The 21,652-nt window shown below is 39.5% G+C and overlaps 3 protein-coding genes across 3 annotated transcripts; 1 reads left to right on the top strand and 2 right to left on the bottom strand.

Moving 5' to 3' along the window:
• The first annotated feature begins 3,479 nt into the window (after window positions 1–3,479).
• si:ch211-133l11.10 (rho-related GTP-binding protein RhoU) lies at window positions 3,480–5,098 on the top strand. Its single transcript, XM_042105644.1, has 4 exons — window positions 3,480–3,723; window positions 3,965–4,023; window positions 4,190–4,219; window positions 4,457–5,098. Exons 1-4 carry the CDS (start codon window positions 3,480–3,482, stop codon window positions 4,925–4,927), a joined length of 804 nt encoding a protein of 267 aa, XP_041961578.1. The 3' UTR covers window positions 4,928–5,098.
• Window positions 5,099–13,480: 8,382 nt separating this feature from the next.
• ccsapa (centriole, cilia and spindle-associated protein a) lies at window positions 13,481–16,554 on the bottom strand. Its single transcript, XM_042105653.1, has 4 exons — window positions 16,399–16,554; window positions 15,368–15,739; window positions 14,870–15,162; window positions 13,481–14,421 (listed from the first exon to the last, which is right to left on the bottom strand). The coding sequence occupies exons 2-4, from the start codon at window positions 15,717–15,719 to the stop codon at window positions 14,245–14,247; spliced, it is 822 nt and encodes a 273-aa protein (XP_041961587.1). The 5' UTR covers window positions 15,720–15,739; window positions 16,399–16,554; the 3' UTR covers window positions 13,481–14,244.
• A 576-nt stretch (window positions 16,555–17,130) lies between these two features.
• acta1a (actin alpha 1, skeletal muscle a) lies at window positions 17,131–20,726 on the bottom strand. The gene is made up of 7 exons (XM_042105651.1): window positions 20,575–20,726; window positions 18,992–19,131; window positions 18,534–18,858; window positions 18,232–18,393; window positions 17,945–18,136; window positions 17,668–17,849; window positions 17,131–17,567 (listed from the first exon to the last, which is right to left on the bottom strand). The coding sequence occupies exons 2-7, from the start codon at window positions 19,118–19,120 to the stop codon at window positions 17,424–17,426; spliced, it is 1,134 nt and encodes a 377-aa protein (XP_041961585.1). The 5' UTR covers window positions 19,121–19,131; window positions 20,575–20,726; the 3' UTR covers window positions 17,131–17,423.
• Between the last annotated feature and the right edge of the window lie 926 nt (window positions 20,727–21,652).

The following is a 21,652-nucleotide window of genomic DNA, read 5'->3' as shown; positions in this document are numbered from 1 at the left end:
CTGCACCTGCTGAATCTATAAATTACATGATCTCTACCATTAATTCTATTAAAGACACAAACGAGCTTATACTATTGGGTGATTTCAACAAAAATTGGCTTGATAAATCTGCTACTAAGGATAAAAATAGTTTTGGAAATCTTAATCTAACCCAGTTAATCAGTGAACCCACCCGTGTTACACCAACATGTCAGTCCCTGCTTGACTGGATACTAGTCTCTCATCCACACAGGTTCTTAAAATCAGGAATTATGTCGGATTGTTTCAGCGACCATGCAATTGTGTACTGTATATGGAAAATCCAACTGCCTAAATTACCTCCCAAACTAATCACAATTAGACAATATAAAAAACTAAATGTAGATCAATTTATTAATGATATAATTTCAATTGGGATAGGTATTAGTTAATACCAAGTGTCTACGACGCGTGGGATTTTTTACATTCAGAACTGAATATAACTGAGTTATTGACAAACATGCTCCCATGAAAACTATCAAAGTAAAAGGCAGGCACCTTCCTTGGATAAGCGCTGATTTGATTACTCTTTTCAGGCAGAGAGATGCTGCTAGGGCTTCATTCCGTAAGTCTAAGAACCCTGCTGATTGGGATGAATACAGGAGGCTAAGAAATCTAAGTAAAACTATGACAAGAAATGCTAAATCTTGCTATTACAAAGACTCTCTTACTGAAGACTTCAAAAATCCTAAACAATTCTGGTCTAAGATCAAAACAATAACTAATGTATCTAACAAATCTGCAAATTAAAGTTAAAAATGACATTTTACAAGAACCACTTGCGATGGCCCAAGCCTTTAATAAGCATTTCTTATTAGTCTTTTCTTTAGTGCCCGAATCATTTATGTGTGGTAATTTACAACCTAATAACTTACGGTCTACTAACAGCATATTTTCCTTTAGAACTATAATGCCTGTGGAAGTACAGAATGCCTTAAATGATCTCAAAATGAGTAGTGGTCCTGGGTTGGATGGTATCGAAGCCAGATTCTTAAAACTTTCATCTCATGTACTTATGTATCCTTTATGTGATCTTTTCAATATGTCGCTGTCCACCTATGAATTTCCTAACATTTGGAAATGTTCACGCATTACTCCCATACATAAAGGAGGCAATGTACTAGATTTGAACAACTATAGACCAATTTCTATAATCTGTGCTGTTGTTAAAGTGTTTGAAAAACAAATTTATAACCAACTGTCATGCTATGAAAATATATCCTGTCACCTTCTCAGTCTGGCTTTCGGTCAAATCATTCTACAACTACTGCCCTACTAAAATTAACAAATTACATTCTTACTGCTTCGAATACTTCTGAACTAACTGGTGCAATTTTTATTGATTTGACAAAGGCTTTTGATTTGGTTCATCATTACATTCTCCTAGATAAACTTCATACCATTGACCTGTCACGCACTGCATTACTCTGGTTCAATTCATACCTTCACAATAGAAAACAAGGTGTTGCTATTAATGGAATCAAATCTGACACAGTAACTCTGCAGTGTGGTGTGCCTCAAGGATCAACACTTGGTCCACTTCTTTTCTCCATATTTATTAATGATCTCCCTTCTATTTGTAAGTGCTCTGTTCAGCTTTATGCTGATGACACGGTCATATATACCTCACATACAAATTTAGTACAGATTGAAGCAGACTTACAGTATGATTTTATTAACTTACAACATTGGCTTGCAGCTAATACGTTACTCCTCAATAAAACTAAATCACATACTATATGATTTTTGGCACTCGCCAGAATATTAAATCCAAATGCAAAACTAATTCATGTCGTATTTCCTGTTTGGATGGCACTACTCTGCAGAAAGTTAACCATATTAAATATCTGGGCATATATCTTGATCCTGAGCTTTCTTTTGACTGCCACATTAATCACATTGTACATAAATTGAATTATAGTCTTGGTCTCCTTTTCCGTTCTAGAAAATATTTCCCACTTAAGGTCAGAAAAAAGATTGCTCTTCAACTTATATTGCCAATTTTGGATTATGCTGATTCTGTGTACTGCATTGCTTCTAATACTACTCTTGCTCCTCTTACGATAATTTATAATAGATTATGTAGATTTATTCTTAACTGCTCATTCACAACTCACCACTGCACAATGTATGAACTTCTTGATTTACCCACACCACATATAAGAAGACAGATTCACTGGTTGCAATTTATCTTTAAAATCCTACTTATTTAAAACAGCTCTTAGTTCCCTTTTCCTCCACTCATTATTTAAGACACACTGTACATCTTTTCCTCTCAGTACCTAATGTCTCCAAATCCACGTGAAAAGAGCATTCATGTTTAAAGCACCTTCTGACTGGAATAACTTACCAGCAAATGTTCGCTCCATCTCATCTTTCAGACTGTTCAAACATGCCTTGGCAACTCATTTTCATACTAACTGTACATGTAGACTTTAACTATTTTCTCATACTTCTCTAGCTACTGAACTACTTTATTTTTTAGCTACTGATCCACTCAATCTTTTTATTCTTTTCATTTTTCTCATTTTTATTTACAGTAACGCTTGGATATACTCTGAATCTTCATTATTCCCTGTTACTTATTATGCTGTAATTGTAGGCTCTGTGTGTTTTTGTTGTTGTTGTTGTTTGTTTTGAGTTTCTTATTGTGTTGATTGTCTTGTTATGTTCTGTTTTTCTGTTATGTATTGTGTCCATATGTGTGTCTTGTTTCTATTATATTTTGTCCTGGACCCCCTCGAAAACGAGATGGTACATCTCAAGGGGCTATCCAAATAAAAGAATTTCGAATTACTACTACATGTCTATTTGTACTACTAGATGTCTATTTGTTAAATGTACAGAGAGTTTAACATCTACTGAGGTCAAATTCCTTGTAAGTATATTTGGCCAATAAAAACAGATTCTGATTCTGTAGGCGAACAACCAAAAAATGTATATGAAGTCATTATTCTCTAGTTCATTGGTGCAGTGGTGGAAATGTCCTGTAGGGGGCGGTATTGTCAAGCAAACACCCTAAATCGTTGCACGATGACAGAGTTTCAGAGCGACCAACAGCCCACACGTAAGCGCACAGTTATTGTTTTATTGAGTTAATCTTTATTCTACTACAGCTAGTCTGACTATCACAATTATTTACTGCGTCTGGAAGCACTGCCTAGGCTACATAGCCGACAGTGTTTTTTTTTTTTTGTTTTAATCTTCTTAAGGTCCTCGGGCTCAGCAGATGCATCGGTTGTCAGTCAAGAGTAAACTCGTGAATAGAGAGTGACTTCTAGCAATGGTAACTACTCGCGCAGCAGGTGTTCGGTATCACCTGAAGAGATCATCGCAAATCGGATAGGCACAAGAGCAATCACTGCGCAAGGCTAATAGTTTACGACCAGCGACCTCAGTGAAGACACAGCTGAGTAAAAGTGTTAAGAAACTGTGCCATCTCTGTTTAGCGTGGCATGAAAATGCCGTCGCTCCACAGCAAAGAAGACGATGGGGCATCATTAATTGCGCCTCCGGTACCTCAGCGGCGAGCTTCCCGCCTAGAAATGCAAATGCAAAAGCACAAGTCTTTATTTCTACCTGAGAGGAAGGTGACTTGTGTGTTAGTGGGCGATGGTGCTGTGGGCAAGACAAGCCTTGTCGTGAGTTATACCACAAATGGTTTTCCATCAGAGTACATCCCTACAACTTTGGACAATTTTGCAGGTAAGCTGAAGCATTCGCATTAAGGGTAGCCTTCAATGAGATTTCTTTTGTAATTAGTGTGTAGTTCCTATAGCTGGTGTTTGTTGGAAGCGACTAATAGTTAAAAACTCATTGCAGCTCTTAAACATAACCAATAGGTTTTTTCAATGTTCATAGGCCTACTGCATCCTATTTTTTTTATATATATATAAGACCCTGAATATCTGACGTTATTTTAATCACTTCTACGTCTTACCTTCAGCATTGGTAGTAGTGGATGGGAAGCCTGTGAGACTGCAGCTCTGTGATGTTTCTGGAGAGGTAGGCCCACTAAGAATGTTCATTCTGATGTTAATTTAGTTTCATTATAATAAAATGTATCTTTTTGTATACAGTAGCTATACTATAATAGATTGCATGTATTGCATAATGTTGTTTGTACTGTAAATGCTAATATCTGTGTCCCTCTACTATTTCCGAATGGCAGAGATGGCTTACACCCACTGGAAAGCACAATGTACGTCTGTGTTTATTTGCTTTATTTTCTAAATAGGTCACATTCAGCCAGTTTGATTTCAACTGGTGTTTTGGTATACATTAGACCACTGTGATCATTATGTAAAATATATTTATGTGGATGCACATATTGCAAAGACCATTTCAGCCACATTTTGCAAGTAGTATAAAATATGAAAGTTTTAACGGTGGATTCCATGGAGGCTTTCCCCTGACTCTGCCTCTGTCCCCCGTGCAGGAGGAGTTTGCCCAGCTGCGCTCTCTCTGCTACAAGAATGCTGACATTTTCCTGCTGTGCTACAGTGTTGTCCTGCCGTCCTCCTTCCATAGCGTGACTTCCAGGTGGGCATCTGAGATCCATCGGCTCTGCCCAGACGCGCCCATCATTCTTGTGGGCACACAATCAGATCTCCGTGAGGACGTTCACGTCCTGATCCAGCTAGCACAGAACCAAGAGCAGCCCATAACAACAGAGGAGGCCCGGGTCTGCGCACAGCACATAAACGCTGTGACTTTCACTGAATGCTCAGCACTGACCCAAAAGAACTTGAAAGAGGTGTTTGACACAGCGATTTTGGCAAGCATGCAGGACAACGAAATACTTCAACAGAACCACTGCCTAACCAAAACACCCAAGAAGATCCGGAAACTCTCTGAGTCATGGTGGAAGAAGTTCAGCTGCATAGGTGGAACAAACATGCCACAGTAGCAGCCTGTCCTACAGCAGGACAAATCTCAGACATTATTTATGGACAAGCAGCCTACCTTCACACTTATAGGCTACTGCTGCGATACCTCACTCACATCTCATCAAAAAGACGTTGCAGTTCTTTTATGAACAATTCAAGAGCATTTTTTAATTTCTAGTTTATCTATAATTGTTAAAAGTAGCTCAATGCTTCCACATGCCACACAATAGCTTCATGCACAAGACACTTTGCATTTTACATTTCATAATTAAATGAGGGCCCTAAATATTTTCCGTCAACAGATTTGTTAATTGATCAGAGAAAGAATGATATATATATTTTTGCATAAAATTTCCTGAATGACACTGGATTTTACAATTAAGCAGTAAGGCCTGGTAAACTGATGTTTACAAGCTTTGCGTTTCAGTCAGTGAAGAAGCAGACAGTGTACAGTATGTTGTGAATATTTCCATTGTTTATGTTGTAGCATTTATTTATTAATGGTATTTTTGTACTTGAAATATAAAGTATTGGTATTTTAATTACATTCAGAGTCAGTGTAACTATACGTCCCATGATTGTCATTGACTGTCAGTGGATTGATATTTAGTATTTGCATAACCTTCTTCCAGTTAAGCCGTAGTTTATATAAAAACAAACATTTAACATCCTGTTCCTCATAATTGTGCTGTGACACTGTAAGTAGTTTAGTTTAAAAACAAAATCCATAACATTGAGTATGATCTAAATTTCACACATTGTGGGGCAATGGCTTATCGATTTCTAAAAATACAATTATTATTCTATTTAGTGTATTCCCTTCTCTATTTCCTTTAATTGTGATGTTGTAGAAAATCCAACATTTTAAATTGGTGCACTAAAAATGCTTGAAACAGATAATGCTGAAGAATATTCTTTTCTCAAATGGCCTAGTGACATGTAATTGCATGTTTGATCCACTGGAATTGAAGGATGTTAAGTTTGGAGATCAAGAAATCACATTTGTGTGTACACGGATTGGTTTACCTCTCTCCCACTGATACGGGACAGCTGTCATGGGACTTTATCAAGTGTATTAGCGGAGGTTCGCCACTCTGCATTGGCACTGCTGATCCGGTAATAGGACAAGACAGGACCACCTGTAATGGATTAGTTTGCAATATGGCGTTTCGTGTTGCTTCTTGTAATGCCATTACACCATGCTTGCTCACAGAAGTCAAGCATTCATGCTCAGTAATGTTCAGCTACTCTTTTTGAAGTGGACAATGATAAAGTGTTACCAAATTTACTGAATCCGTTCAGTCACAATATATAAAATCTGTCCTGTGTAGGTTGCAATGTGGATGTGAACAGAGTTACTAGCCTTGTTGATTCAGGCTTTCAGACACCATTTGTTTTTCTAACACTTAGCTAAATGCCTTATACTGCACTCTTTTCTATATTCTGAAATAGTTCATCCAAGTTGGAAATAATTCAACAGTGGCTGCTCTCCAAACAGGGTTCATTGATTTCTCTAAGCCAACATAATGCAAGTAAAGTGTTTCCATGCCGTCACCACTAGGCAGCAACCTTGTCCTCCAGACCAGGCTCACATTTGACCACAGTGGTGAGCTGAGTATGAGAGTAATGTCCCAGTCCCAATACTAATTCACTCATTAACAGACAGACATAGATGCAAACAGTGCATTATCCTGACCCCTCTACTTTTATCACAATGTACCGGTATTCTGTTGCAGCCTCATGCCAAAATAGTTGAAATGAGTTCCCCCCACATCTTAATCTACACTTAAGACCCCACGACAATGCAAACAACAGGATTTTAGAAATGTTTGCAAATGTAGTTCAAAGGTAAAACTAAAATATTACATTGACACAAGTATTCAGACACTTTACTTAGTACTTACAGTGTAGTTGAGAGACAGCCTTGAGTCTTATTGGATAATATGCAAGAAGCATGGCACAATCCAATATTCAGAGATTTTGCCAATCTTTTCTACAGATCCTCTCAAGCTCTGTCAGGTTGGATGAATAATCAGATTCACTTTTAGGTCTCTCCAGAGATAGGGTCAGGGCAAGACAAAGAGAAATAAGATTTTCTGGATTGAGCTGTTATTGGGCCGAAATCTAAACATCCCTTCAGCATCCCTCATCATCTGCCCAGTACCGGCCGTCATCCCAATGGTGAAGCATGGTGGCTGCCTCACGCTGCGGGGGGTCTTCAGTGGCAGGGACTAGGTGACTGGTCAGGGCTGAGGAAAAGTTTGATGGAGGAAAATACAAAGATATCCTTAATGACAAGCTAGTCCAGAGTGCACAGGACCTCAGACTTGGACAAAGGTTCAACTTCCATAGGACATTTGGAGGAGTAGCTTAGGGACGACTCTGTCAATGTCCTTCAGTGCATAAGAATTTTAACAACCTTCCCATGATTTCTTGTGCCTTTAGAAATCATGTCCAATCAGTAAATCAGTTGTGGTGTCAAGGTGCAAAAAAACTGAACAGAATGCTTATGTCAGTGTAATAAATGTACCTAAAAATGTTAAAATCCTGTTTGTCATAATTGGCACGTGTGTAGAATGATGAAAACAACAATAATGATTTCAATGAGTTTGTCATTAAACTACAACATAACAAAATGTATAGAAATGAAGGGGTCTGAATTCTGTCTGCATGCATCATATTGGTCATTTACACAAAAAAGAAACTCAAGTCTGTCTGCTTGGTCTTCAAATGATTATACAGGCAAGACAGATAATTATTAATACAGGCAAGACAGATGATTATTAATACAGGCAAAACAGATGATTATTAATAGGCAGAATGTGGTGCCTTTCCAGGCGTAGCCGACCCAAACCAGCCTTGCAACTTGGCTCTGCCCCGACCCAGAGAATCTTGAATTGCTTTACAGCAATTGTGCAATTTTTAATAAAATGCACGTTCCGTGCCCAAGGGGAAGGGGGCAAGCCATGAGTGGTAATTGCGACAATTGTGTAAAATACAAATACTTTGCAACTGGGGAGGAGAAGATGAGAGGAAACTGTATTGGACATGTGCAAGGCTGGGAAGGAGCCCCATTCTCCCTATTACAAGTAAGTTTACCTTGAAAATAATTTCAAAGCTGTTAATAATATAACTTGCATAGGATGCTTTCAAATAATACAGTAGCTCAATATGTTTAATACATCCTACTGGATAACATCATAGATAATGGTGCTGAGTGATGAATAACATTCAGTTATACAATGACTGTAATTGTTATTGTATTTTAATTGTTTTATTTAATTTCTCCTTACACAGGAGTCAATGCAATAATGGAACCAGCCATTTAAATAAACTTGTTGAACTTCCTCCTATCTTTGGCAGCTATTCCCCTGGCATAAGACACCACATAACAAGCCACTTTCCACAAGGCAATCAATAGAAACAACCCAGACACAGTGAGAACATGTTACATTCATATTAGTATGAACCTTCAAATATTTATGTGAGACAATTTCAGTCTGATGAGTGTGATTAGTGATTAGTGATCATTAGAAATGTTTTGAAGATGGAAGGGTTAATAAAATAAGAGCTGCATGGGTAAATAAAATATATCAACATTGGGTTTATTCTCTTTTGCTGGCAGGAAATAACACTGTACTATCTTAAATGCACGCGAGAGGTCAAAAACATGATACGGACAGAGCTGGCAGCCATCTGTAAATTACTATAAATAGTATGACACATGCACAAGAGTGCATCGTCAGCACCAACACTTTCTTTCTGCAGATTGCTTGGGATGTTGACAGACTCGCATATTAAGGTGATCTATAACACTCTCAAGACATTTCATAATGTGACACTTTTGTATTAGTAATACTTTGGCTAGTGTTGTAAATGAAACTGAAAAACCATACTATATTTTCATCTCATCTAATTTAAATAGTGTGCCCAAAAGAACACTATAGTAACACTTTTGTGGGGTGCCTACAGGAGATGACTCTGCTTAGATTTGAATTTTTAACAATTATTAGGCTATAATTTATTTTGTTTTGAGGACTTGTATGCTGCAGACAAAAACAGAAAACATTAAAGGAACTGCCAGAAGAAGATCTTATTACAGTAGGTATTCATAGCATGTGGGAGACCAAGACGAGGTCAAAGGATCTGGACACAGATTAAGCGGCTGTGAACGTGCCATAGTAATTTAATGTCACAGCACATCTGAGCTCACAGCTCCACTGGTTGTTAAATCTGTCAGATGAGAAATTCAGCTGGCAGAGAAAAGAAAAAGACAAAAAAAAAAATAACTCACTCAACTATATTCTGTTCTAGCCCTGCTTTGTTACTAGGTAGAGGAACCAGGAGAAATTCCTCAATGTTTGGCAGATTTCCCACAAATGGTTATGTAATGCTTCCAGCCTGTGTGGTGGTCAGTGACAGCAACTGCCAAATCGTGTCTTTAAGAGATCATGTTGTATGTTTTTTGTCTCTTATGTGAATTGCTAATGCAACACTGATATTGCCCTTTGAGGATAAATGAAGAAATTAAGTACTCAATCTATCTATCTATCTATCTATCTATCTATCTATCTATCTATCTATCTATCTATCTATCTATCTATCTATATATACATTGTAGGGGTTTATATTTTAAAGTTTAAAGTTAGGACAATGTGTAAAATGTGAATAAAAACAGAATGTAATAATCTGCAAATTTCTTTAACTCATATTTAGTTGCAAAAAGGACACAGACAACATATGTTAAAAATGACAAATTTGACATGGAAAATATATGTTCATTTTGAATTTGATACCAGCAACATGTTTCAAAAAAAGTTGGGACGGGGGTAACAAAATGCTGGAAAAGTTGTGTAATGATAAAGAAAACAAAAGGAGGAATTTTTTCATAACTAATTAGGGTAACTGGCAACACGATTGGGTATGAAAAAGAGCATCCTGAGGGGGGCAGGGTCTCTTAGAATTAAAGATGTAGCGGTATTCATCACTCCGTGTTAATGCTTAATTTTAATGCTTCTTAACATGAAATTGTAAAGTATTTGGGGACATCATCTACAGAACATAATATTATTAAAACATTCAGAGAATCCAGATAAATGTTTGCAAACAAGGGAAAGGGCTGAAAAACAAATTGAAAAACAAGAATACCCCAACTGAAATCCTATATCGGGGATTAATGGGAGAACATTTCATTCTCAAAACTGTAGCAAATGGACTCCTCAGTTCCTAAAAATGTATAGAATTTTGTTAAATGAAGAGGTGAAGCAGCACAATGGTAAACATGCTCCCGTCACAACTTTTTTTGAAACATGTTGCTGGCACCAAATTCAAAATTTACATGTTTTCCATGAAATAGTCAACTTTTTCATTTTCAACATTTGATATGTTGTCTATGTCCTTTTTGCTGCTAAATATGGGTTTATGAGACGTCTATATTATCACATTCTGTTTTTATTTGCATTTTACACAACGTCCCAACTTTTTCTGTTTTGGGGTTGTATACACACACACTACCAGTCAAAAGCTTGGAGACATTTCCATTCCACTCCATTATAGACAGAATACCAGTTGAGATCAGTTGCATTGTTTTTTTTAATATATAAGCAGTTTTCAGATTACATTATGTGCTTACATAATTGCAAAAGGGTTCTCCAATGTTTTCTCAGTTAGCTTTTTAAAATGATATCAAATTAGTAAACAGAATGTGCCTTTGGAAAATTGGATGAATGGTTGCTGATAATGGGCAATGTAGATTAAAGATCAGCCATTTCTTTCTACAACAGTCGAGAACCCTTTTGCAATTATGTAAACACATAATGTAATCTGAAAACTCCTGCCCTGATTAAAAAAACAATGCAACTGATCTCAGCTGGTATTCTCAATCAATAATGGGCCTTTTTAAAAAATCCTGGCATAAGATTGGATAAGACACTTGTCCGTCATCTATTGACGTGCTACTTCAACCACTCACAAATAATAGTCAATAATGGAGTGGAATGGAAATGCCTAAGTGTCTCCAAACTTTTGACTGGTATATTGGCACCCTGAACATTTCTGTTTTGGTGAACAGCTACAGTAAAAGAGCTGATTTCCAAAAGATATGAAGTTAAAGATGATAGATTTCCTTCATCTTTCAACTGTTTGACTGACTTTTTGGGAGTTTTAGCAGAGTGCGGGCATTTCATTCCTTTGCAGTTCTAGTTCCATTTGCCCTGCACCTCACCGGTGGGGATGTGCACACCTCCACTACTACTCATTGCATATTTATGAAAGTGTCACTGCACAGTATGCAGTGCACGACACTCCAAAATCTACTAAATGTTCCTTAAAATCTTTTGCTTTTTATTAAAATGGTATGCCTTTTATAGCAATCCTACAAGGAGCATTTTTATAGTCAGCTGCCTAGAGGAGCCTATGGCTTGTTGGGACATGGAATAGTCATAAACACCTTTCTTTTTCTCACTCTAAAATTTTACAAAACAAAACAATACACTATCCTTCCTTGACATGTATTTTAGATTTTTTTAAAACGAATTTTGCATCTTTAACTTAATGCCTTTTGCAGATGACAAAACTGACATTTTGACCACTTTTGCAGGACACTCTTCACACACACACACACACCCACAATGAGTGATCTGACCATTCATTATCCTCAACATGACATTATGGAGCCTGTTTCACTATGATGGCATTGCCATATCATGCTCATCATTAAAGGTAGTGTTTGGGATTCTAATCCAATAAACTTTTTGTCAAATTCAGCAAATTGCTTCTCACTATCCTGTTCATTCTGTGTGTGTATTCAAAAAACCTTTGGTGTAAAGGGGTTTGCAAATTGGCTCAGGCCAGTGTATGGTTCAATTTCATTGGCTGCTAAGCATAAACAACAAAAATGGTTCGATGGTCCAGAATCAGTGACAGCCTTTAATGGTCTGTCAATTAAACCAAAACTTTCATTGTGATAAAATATTCTAAACTAATAAACTGAAACTTCCACAAATCTACTCAAACAATATTTATTAACAGCAATTAAAGTAGTTTTGTGCTATACCACAGATGAAAATATATTATTGTGCATTTTTTAAATACAAATACAAGGATAAGAAATGTAAACATCATTTTTGAAGACCATGGTTAGTTCATGTATGTTAGTTTACAATAGGACTATAAAGATGTGTATAGCTCATTTAAGTCTTTCAGCGTCAGCACTAACATCAAAGAGTGATTCTGGAATAACAAAACTAATTGCATTACTCCTCAATGTACATATACATACATTCTCCAGATTTACTCGCATTTAGTGAGCTGTCTAAAGGGAGAGAATTAAAGAAACAAGATTGTGCGTGCCATAAAGAGTAAAGACATCTCCATTTGTACATCTGATCAAGGAGTTTGTAAAATGCAACAACTTTACATTCCTGAAGCAGTTCTGAAGCAGTGTTTGCTCTCCTGAGATGTTTCCAATAATCTTTACATGGTTAATTAAAATGAATTTTAAATGCAGAATTATACTATAATAGCTCATGCAAATGAGTTTCACAACAAATTCTCGGCAAGTCATAATAAAACACAACAGAGACACCACCTGAAATACAGCCCTCAACGTCTCTTCCACCAAATCACATGCGTGAGAGCCCAAACAAAGTGCAACAATGTGAGTGAAAGAGAATACATTCTGCATTGCTAATAAAACAATCTAAGAGTGAAATACACAAGTGGCTAACTCCACAGCTAGGCAAGTGAACATACCAAGCGGTTGTAATCCAACTAAAAAGTCAAAACATTTGGAAAGTGGACAAAATGGGAAAGGTGGGTTGTGGCTTTGTGAAGTCTGTGAACATTTTAAAGGGGGCTCTATACGTTTGTTGCAATGAGGCACTGATATTTCATGGTTACAAAAAAGTAATTTAAGAAGTGGTAAGGACATCTCTGTTATCAGTGGTGGCTAATTGTGGTTTTGACCAGAACTAGAGTACTCTCAATATATCAAATATCTTACCACACTTCTATATTTTATCCAGTGAGCTGATGGATCACTTGCATGTCCAACTAACATAGATTCATAACCCTTAACAGACACAAAATAATTCTGAAGTAGGCTTTGGTCCACAATCAACAAAGTCACTGACATCTGGAATGCACACTATTTTTTCTGATGCATCCTGTGTGTTCCATATAAAAATACTGATCACAGTGTACAATCAAACAGAACAAGTTGTACTCATATTACTGGGAGTCATGGAAATTGTTCTGTTGGAATGTCCTGATTCTCTTTCCCCTAGTTCTGTTCTAACCTGACTCTCGCCAGATAAATTTCGTTCCGCCTAGCTCCACTCACATCCATCTGGGATCGCTTCCGTTGAGAGTGATTTCAGCACCAGATTGTATGGTAGAGCCAATCAGGACACAGGGCGGGAGTTTCATAGATGTGACGTAGCGTAGAAATGACTATGAGACTGTTCTCAGCGTCATGGGTTGGCTTCGATGTGAGTGGTTGAAGTAGCACGTTAATAGATGACGGACAAGTGGCTTATCCAATCTTATGCAAGGATTTTTAAAAAAGGCCCAGCCTTCTGAAGCACCACTCCAATGGATCAATCCCAGATGGATGAGTGGAACTAGGCGGAACGAAATTCATCTGGAGAGAGTCAGGTTAGTTCTGTTCAGCCAAAATCTACCAAAATGTAGATGTTTGATTCTACTATTAAACTACTATTGTTTGATTCAAATCTATTCAGAATCTATTCACAATCTCAACATATTTTTCATTGAGGGCAAATTAGTCATTCTGGCAGAAAACTATTAGTCACTATAAGCTACATTACAGAGCCCATACAACGTCCTCAGTGAAGGTGTCTCAACATAGCCTCAAATAGAAAATGCACTTCTATACATACATCAACAAACAAGTGGGGATTCATGATTGGACTTTGAAACTCGAAGAGAGAATGAAACAAAGCCCACAGACAACTACAGGCATCTAAAGACAATAAAAGAAAATCACAAGTCTAATTTCAGATCCATTACTGCCCTTTAGGAGACAGTGCTTTGGTTTTGTAAGTGAATGTGAATTGAAATCAAAGGGTTGCAAAAGTTCTCCACACTTTTAAAAAGCCAATCGATTTGAGTCAAACAAATAATATTGTATTTCCTCATCCATAATTTGTTAGATCAGTCCCAGTACTTTTACAGCTGTGGTGACATTCATCCTTTGAGGGTGAAACTGTGAACAACCTTCCCTTCTCAAATCCACATGGGAACCCTTTTAAGGTAATGAGGAAACTGGATCAGTAGATCAGAGTTAAGAGGGGATCCTGTGCCGGTGGGGCAAATTTCACCTGAGCTGTGCAGAATAGCAGCGCATGTACTCGGTCATCCAGCGATCATCTGCAACACTCAGCCTTGAGCCGCGGCATTTCTCAAGGTCAGCTGATCGTGCCCTACGCCGGTCCAGTGCGCCGCCACACCTCTGCGCCTCTTGCCGCTTGGCGGCTGCGTCTGAACGATGAATCTGTGAGAGGAAGACAAGAGATCTGACATCATCTACTTCTGCTGCTCTCAGGAAAACGTCACACTTTGTGGGTGTTCAATTAACAGGACACAAATACAAGAATAACATAAAATAATCTAAATGAAAAAATTAAATTAAATTGACATATAGGTGGTGCTTCAGGGAATCTCATGTCATTTCCATTTCACTGACACCTAAAAACCCAAAGCAGTGAAAGAGAGAACAGTGCCCATCTCAGTGACAAGGATCGGCTCCATTATTAATGCCCTCCACCGCTAGTGTTGCATATCTGGTTCACTCTCAATTCACTGAACGGCTTCACCACAATAAAGTGTGCCATGACTCTACAAACAGGAGCAGTGAGACTGAACTCTTTCTCTCTTCAACTAATTCAGCTCTTTTAACTCATATTTGTTATTATTTCATTCCCAGACTGGACTCCACTCACCTCCCCTGCAGAAACTGACCCACGCATACTGGGCGTTCTCCCTCTCGTCTCCACGTGTTGTTCAGCCCAGCTCGAGCGCATGTAGGAACGCTTCTGTTCTCTCTCACTGTGCTTGCCCCTCTCTGGTGGCTGACTCTTCGCTCTGCATGGTTTGGGCGCTGAGGATGGTCGGGACCGGTCAGTGTCACCATCATAACCGGCCTCAGACCGAGGAGCACGGCGTCGCGGGCGTCTTTTTGGTGCAGTCTCTGATGAAGTGTTCGGATTATCAGTCTCATCTGGAACACCATTCTCTGCCAGAAAGCAAAGTGAATTTCAAGATGATTTGATAATGGTAATGATAATAAGTCAAAGTTTAAAAGCCAAGCATGAGAAAAGCTACAGTCGGAACAGATGTAACACTGCAAAGGTTTAACTAGGCCTACAGATAGATAGATAGATAGATAGATAGATAGATAGATATTGTTTTTCTATCATGACAATAGGAAACTGATTTACCAATGCCCGAAGAATTCTCCATATTGAGGGTGTCTGTTGATTGACCATTCACTACAGTTTCGACCACTTGGGTCTCTTTGTTTTCAGTCCTGGACTCCAGTGTTTGCAGCTTGGCTATTAAAGGGTCCAATCCCTCTCTGAGTTTTGGACTTGACCTTCCACTAGAGTCTGACCCACTGTCCCAGCCATCCCAAAACAAGGGTTTGTGCGTTTGTTCCATAACCCGACGGGTCAATCTGTATTTCACGGAGTCCTCATAATCTTTGGAAAATGTGTCCCATTTAGGATCCCGGAATTTCTTCATGTATTCCGATCGGATTTTCCTTGTCACCACATTATTATTGGTTGTCATTTTGTGAGATAAAGGGCTACCTGTTGGGAGGGAAACGAAATCTCGATAAGTAGGCTCAACAATTTAATATCATTCTAGTCCTACTGACGGCAGGAGCCCGCGAGCTGATGTTGTTGCGTAGGCTTCATCTAAACAGGCACTCTGCAATAACAAATGTAAACCCAGGACAGATAGTCCAGCCACCATGACAGCCAGGCACCCTTACTGCCTGTCAGACTTGGGCCTACTGCATTGCATCTATTAATATTTTATCACAACTTGATAAGACTAGCCTACTAGCCTACTCCCCCTATCCTCCTTCCCCCAACCTTTCCTTTCGCCCTCAGAGCATTTCTTTCGATACCAGGTCGAATGTTATTGGGATACTACAACCTCAACATGTTAATGTGCAGGTGTATTTCTGATCCAACGCGCCTGGATTTGAAGCAAAACACATCACCATATCCAAGGCTGCTTCTGTGCCCTGCGCACCCATTACAAGACGTAGGCTATTTGACCCCATTACATTACGGACCCGATGAAGATATTTCTTAGCATAATGCTTATTGCAATTATGACCAACGAGAAACGATGTAAGGCATGCAAGGCTACATAGGATTTCATGACGTCTAATCGGACTTCACCTAAGCACTCAGGATACGAATAGCCTAACACACATCACCGTAGGTTGAATCCTTACCCGCTCGGCTGAGACTAGGCACTGGACTGACGAAAGATATGTTTAACCATAATGTCTGTTGGAATCAATCAGTTGCTGGATGTATCCGACGAATTTTAGGATGGCAGAGCTGGGCTTCAACCAGCAGTGTGTGGCGTATCGTAAACGGCAAGAGCGATGTTTATCCACACAATGTTACAATGCGCATGCTCTCAAGCTTTGGTCCCACCGTGTCTAGTAGGTTGTCCTGAATCCAATTAGGTGGGGCAGTCAAACCTGTGAGTATGTCATCTCATAACTGGAATAGCTTTGTCGTCTAAGCAACATTTACAAACCCTGTGTTTATGTGTAGGCTATGTGTGCGTGTATATGGCTATAGGCTGTGTGTATGAGTGTGTTTGATTTTAATGTGTGTGAGAGTGTGTTTGAAATGATTAGATTAGGCTATATGTATGTATGTGTGATGACTTGGCTATATGTATGTGTGTGTGTGAGAGAGAGAGATGACTAGGTGATGTGTGTGTGTGTGTGTGAGAGAGAGAGTCCACCAGAGCATTTTGGTGTGAATATGAATCCCTGAATCCCCATTCAAGTCCCAGGTGAATTTGTGTGGGTTGACCAAAACCCTTGTCTTAATGGTTCAGGTTTTCTTTATGTGTGCAGAGGGTAATGACAGAGACAGGTAGACCTAATGATTGATAGATAATGTTTCAAGGATGAAAGAAGTGACAAATTAAGACAAAGACATTTGAAAATAGTTCATAGTTTTATTTCCTGGACCTGTTGATGTTATTGATTGTGGATAGAATAAATTAAAGGTCTACAATTGACCAACTTTAAGAAATCAGACCCTCTACAAGCAAACATTCAAAAGATGACATTTCTTGATGCTTTTCTTTGTGTTTGTAGAGGCTGACATCCTCTTGTCACTGTAACAAATCGTTGGCTGGAAAAAAAAACTTGTACAAAATTGTCCCACAATAACAGCAGCGGCTGCTGGTTCCTGAGCAAGAGATGATCCTTGGGTTTGGGTGATGATGATGAGCTTAGAAGCACTTGCGGTGAACAATGCTGGGGCCTGCCTCATCGTACTCCTGTTTGGTGATCCACATCTGCTGGAAGGTAGACAGGGAAGCCAAGATGGAGCCACCGATCCAGACAGAGTACTTACGCTCAGGTGGGGCAATGATCTGAAGAGAACAAGAGGAGAGAGACAAGTAAGTCAATTGGCCATTTTCCTACTTTCTATAGCAAAGGCAGATTCAGTTGGAATGGGCAAGATATAATCACCTTGATCTTCATAGTGCTGGGGGCCAGAGCAGTGATTTCCTTCTGCATGCGGTCAGCAATACCAGGGTACATGGTGGTACCACCGGAAAGGACATTGTTGGCGTACAGGTCCTTCCTGATGTCAATGTCGCACTTCATGATGCTGTTGTAGGCAGTCTCATGAATACCAGCAGACTCCATACCTGTGGGTGAAGTGTGTGAGTGAGAAAAGTGCCTTTTCAAAGAAAAAAGTATAAAAGCTATGATGGGATTAACTTTGCTGCATATGTATACTCACCAATGAAGGAAGGCTGGAAGAGGGTCTCAGGGCAACGGAAACGCTCATTACCAATGGTAATGACCTGACCGTCAGGCAGCTCGTAGCTCTTCTCCAGGGAGGAGGAGGAGGCAGCGGTGGCCATCTCATTCTCGAAGTCCAGAGCCACATAGCACAGCTTCTCCTTGATGTCACGCACGATCTCACGCTCAGCTGTAAAAGGCATGTTTTTGTTCAAGTTTTGCTCAAGAGGAACCTTGTTGAAACTGTATCAAACTGAAACTTTTATTTGCACATTTCATACTTACCGGTTGTCACGAAAGAGTAACCACGCTCAGTCAGGATCTTCATCAGGTAGTCAGTCAGATCGCGACCGGCCAGATCCAGACGCATGATGGCATGGGGGAGAGCATAACCCTCATAGATGGGGACATTGTGGGAGACACCATCACCAGAATCCAGCACAATACCTGAGTAGAGAAAACAGTGAATAAGTGAATAAGTTCACAAGTAACCGGATGTGTTTGATTATTAATCACCTTGCAATTACTGCCAGTGTTTCTAAAGCAAATGTGCTATGTGTATGGTAGATATATGGATGTTGCCTCACCAGTGGTACGGCCAGAAGCGTACAGGGACAGCACAGCCTGGATGGCCACATACATGGCTGGGACGTTGAAGGTCTCAAACATGATCTGGGTCATCTTCTCTCTGTTGGCCTTGGGGTTGAGAGGGGCCTCAGTGAGCAGGGTGGGGTGCTCCTCAGGGGCCACACGCAGCTCATTGTAGAAGGTGTGGTGCCAGATCTTCTCCATATCGTCCCAGTTGGTAATGATGCCGTGCTCAATGGGGTACTTCAGAGTCAGGATACCTCTCTTGCTCTGAGCCTCATCACCGACGTAGGAGTCCTTCTGACCCATACCCACCATCACACCCTGGAGAGAGAAGAAAGAGACAGATTGTGAGAAGTAGGGTATGTGTCCAGGAGAAAAATGACTTGCATCTCAAAATGTCATGCTTTTCAAAAAAAGGTTAAAACAGTTTGATAAGTTGAGGAGAAAGGCTTACCTGGTGACGAGGGCGACCCACAATGGAGGGGAAGACAGCCCTGGGGGCGTCATCACCGGCGAAGCCGGCCTTCACCAGACCTGAGCCATTGTCGCACACCAGAGCGGTAGTCTCGTCGTCGTCGCACATGTTGATGGATTCTGCCAACAGTTGGAGAAGGGGGTGTCACATTTACATGCCACAATTACCAGCTCAGACTATGCTTGTCACACGGCCAATGCAGATTAACAACCAGCTGTACCTAACTATGTGAATAACTTTCAAACAACTTCTCTGCTTCAATAGGCTTCGTAAAACAGTAACACTGTGACAAAATGTAGAGAAGTTCTTCAAATAAAGGGCTACAGCTGCACACACAGGCATAGCGTCTACTAGATATTTAAGCAATATGACACGAGGCAGAGAGTGGGGTCGGTAAAGAATATCCCCGCAGCTGTTGTTCTGCAAAAGGCAAGGGGCCAGAAGCCGAGAGCCTGGACTTAAAGACGTCTTAGAAGGAAAGACACTCACAACATCTACTCACATTGTATCTGATCACAGCTAGTGTCTGTTTCTACCTTTTCCTTGCACTTATTTATTTATTATTCTGATCATTGCTGGGAAGTTGTATCATAGGAGAAAGCCCAAACCACTGTTTGATGGAGCAGTAGCCAACCCCAGTGCATATCTACTCTCAAACTAGGAGGAAGTAAATTGGACTGAAACTCTCCACAACATTTGCCAGTATGATGCCAATATGACAACTGTCTCCTGCACAAGTAATTACAAGTTTGTTTGAACTTACAATAGAAGAACCTACTGAAAATAGAAGAACCAACATGACAACAGCAACTACTTAATGTATTTTTTGCCAATAATAATTGGTTTATAACTTAATAAATAAAGTAGCCTATGTATCACAATCTTAACTAATAGGCCTAGCCAAATGAATATTAGTATCCATGTAAACATAGCCTATCATCCACATCATTCATTCACTAGCAGGTAGAATGCTCCTGATTTATTTTTTTTGTCAAGAAAAAGGTCTAGCTAACCTCATTTGCCAATTTCTCTAACAAGCACTTGGTCTCCTAATGTAGCTGATGTTACATTAGGCTATTACATATTAAGAATAAGATAGCCTATTGCTCCAAATAAGATAAATAAGCTACTGAATGTTTATAAACTGTTTACCGAGTTTATGAACTGTTTTGCTTTAGCCTGACGTCAAATTATGCCCTCAGACTAGTTGACAGTAATCACAGAGGTTCTCTATGCTCAAATCCTGCAGCTAGATTCGTGATCCTACATGAAGCCTGAGTGGAATAGCCTACAGTTTCCAACGGGTTACTTTTACAAGTCGACATCACACTCTGGTAGCGTCAACCTCAGTCTGACAACGGCGACCGCGCCAGTTGCACGCCTGTCAAAACTGAATTAACTATTCGTTAAGTTTTATCCGTTCCATATTCCTGGCCATTGTTAAATCGGATTTCCAATGAAGTCCCTTCATGGTGAAGTATCCAAAGCTTTTCGATGCTCAGTATAATCTTGTTGTAAAATCTTGTTGAGTGAGGTTTTCCAGTCCGGTTTCATTCGCTTACCTGTGGGGGTTTCCTGCTTGGAAGTTCAACCGCTGCTGGATCCAGCTACAGGGATATGAGGACCACCAAGATGCTTATATACTCGTTGAGTCCTAGCCCCCCTCCCCTTTTTTTTCTACGAGCAACCTTCAGGAATATCAATGTATTACACAGGTATTTGCCCCGACCCCTATCCATATTTGGCTCAGATTGGTGTGAATGGTGGGCACCCTGCTTGCAATCTGCTTAGCTCCACCGCGCGCAGTGCCCGGGACAGTCCTTATATGGAGAGTTAGACCCTAACCCAGACCATGGTGTCCAAGCCGTGTATGGAAGATCAGGGGTTGTAACCCTCTTCCTCTAGAATGACATTTCGAGTAGGGATGGTGTACAAGGCGGGACTGCAAACTCGTTGGCCTATTAATGAAGTAGTTAATTTTGTCATCCCTAGTGGTGGACTACTGTCGTTTACATTAAAATTACAACTCCTAATGCTTTACAATTCTAGTTATGGTCATGTGAATGATGAGAGTAAGTTAGTAACATCAAGGAGAGTTTCCCCCACTTTTACAAGTTTTAACATTTTGGCAAATTCCTTTAGGCAGGTTGACTGTTTGGCTGGGTGCAAATGTAAAATTAACTCAGCTCCTTTGATACTATAATTGTGCTGCTGTTTTGAGAATTGTTTGCTCTCTGCTACTAAATGAATTGCACTCAAACCTTCTTTCTTATTCTTCTTATCATAATGTATGGTTTATTACATAAAAAAATCCAATATTGTTTAATATTGTTGTTGATGTTAATGATAATATTTAATACTGGGAAGCACAGTACTATTCCAGCCACAAATACTGTGGCTTCCATATCTGAGTAATTGACGAGATAATTTTTGTTTTTTTTTGTGAAGATCAAACTGAAAATCAACCAATAGTTTGTGTATCCATACACAGTAAAATGACACTGATCAGGCTTGTAGCAGTCATTTCAAAAACTGCAGTGTCCACAGTCCTGACTAAGAACAAAAAAGAAACTACCCCCCCCCCCCCATGAAGAAAAGGGTGTTGCGTTCTCACACAGCCCATATAGGGCCACAAAAGTG

Source organism: Alosa sapidissima, chromosome 9 (genome assembly GCF_018492685.1).
Source record: "Alosa sapidissima isolate fAloSap1 chromosome 9, fAloSap1.pri, whole genome shotgun sequence".
Classification (NCBI taxonomy): domain Eukaryota; kingdom Metazoa; phylum Chordata; class Actinopteri; order Clupeiformes; family Clupeidae; genus Alosa; species Alosa sapidissima.
This window is presented reverse-complemented; position numbering and strand designations above follow the sequence as displayed.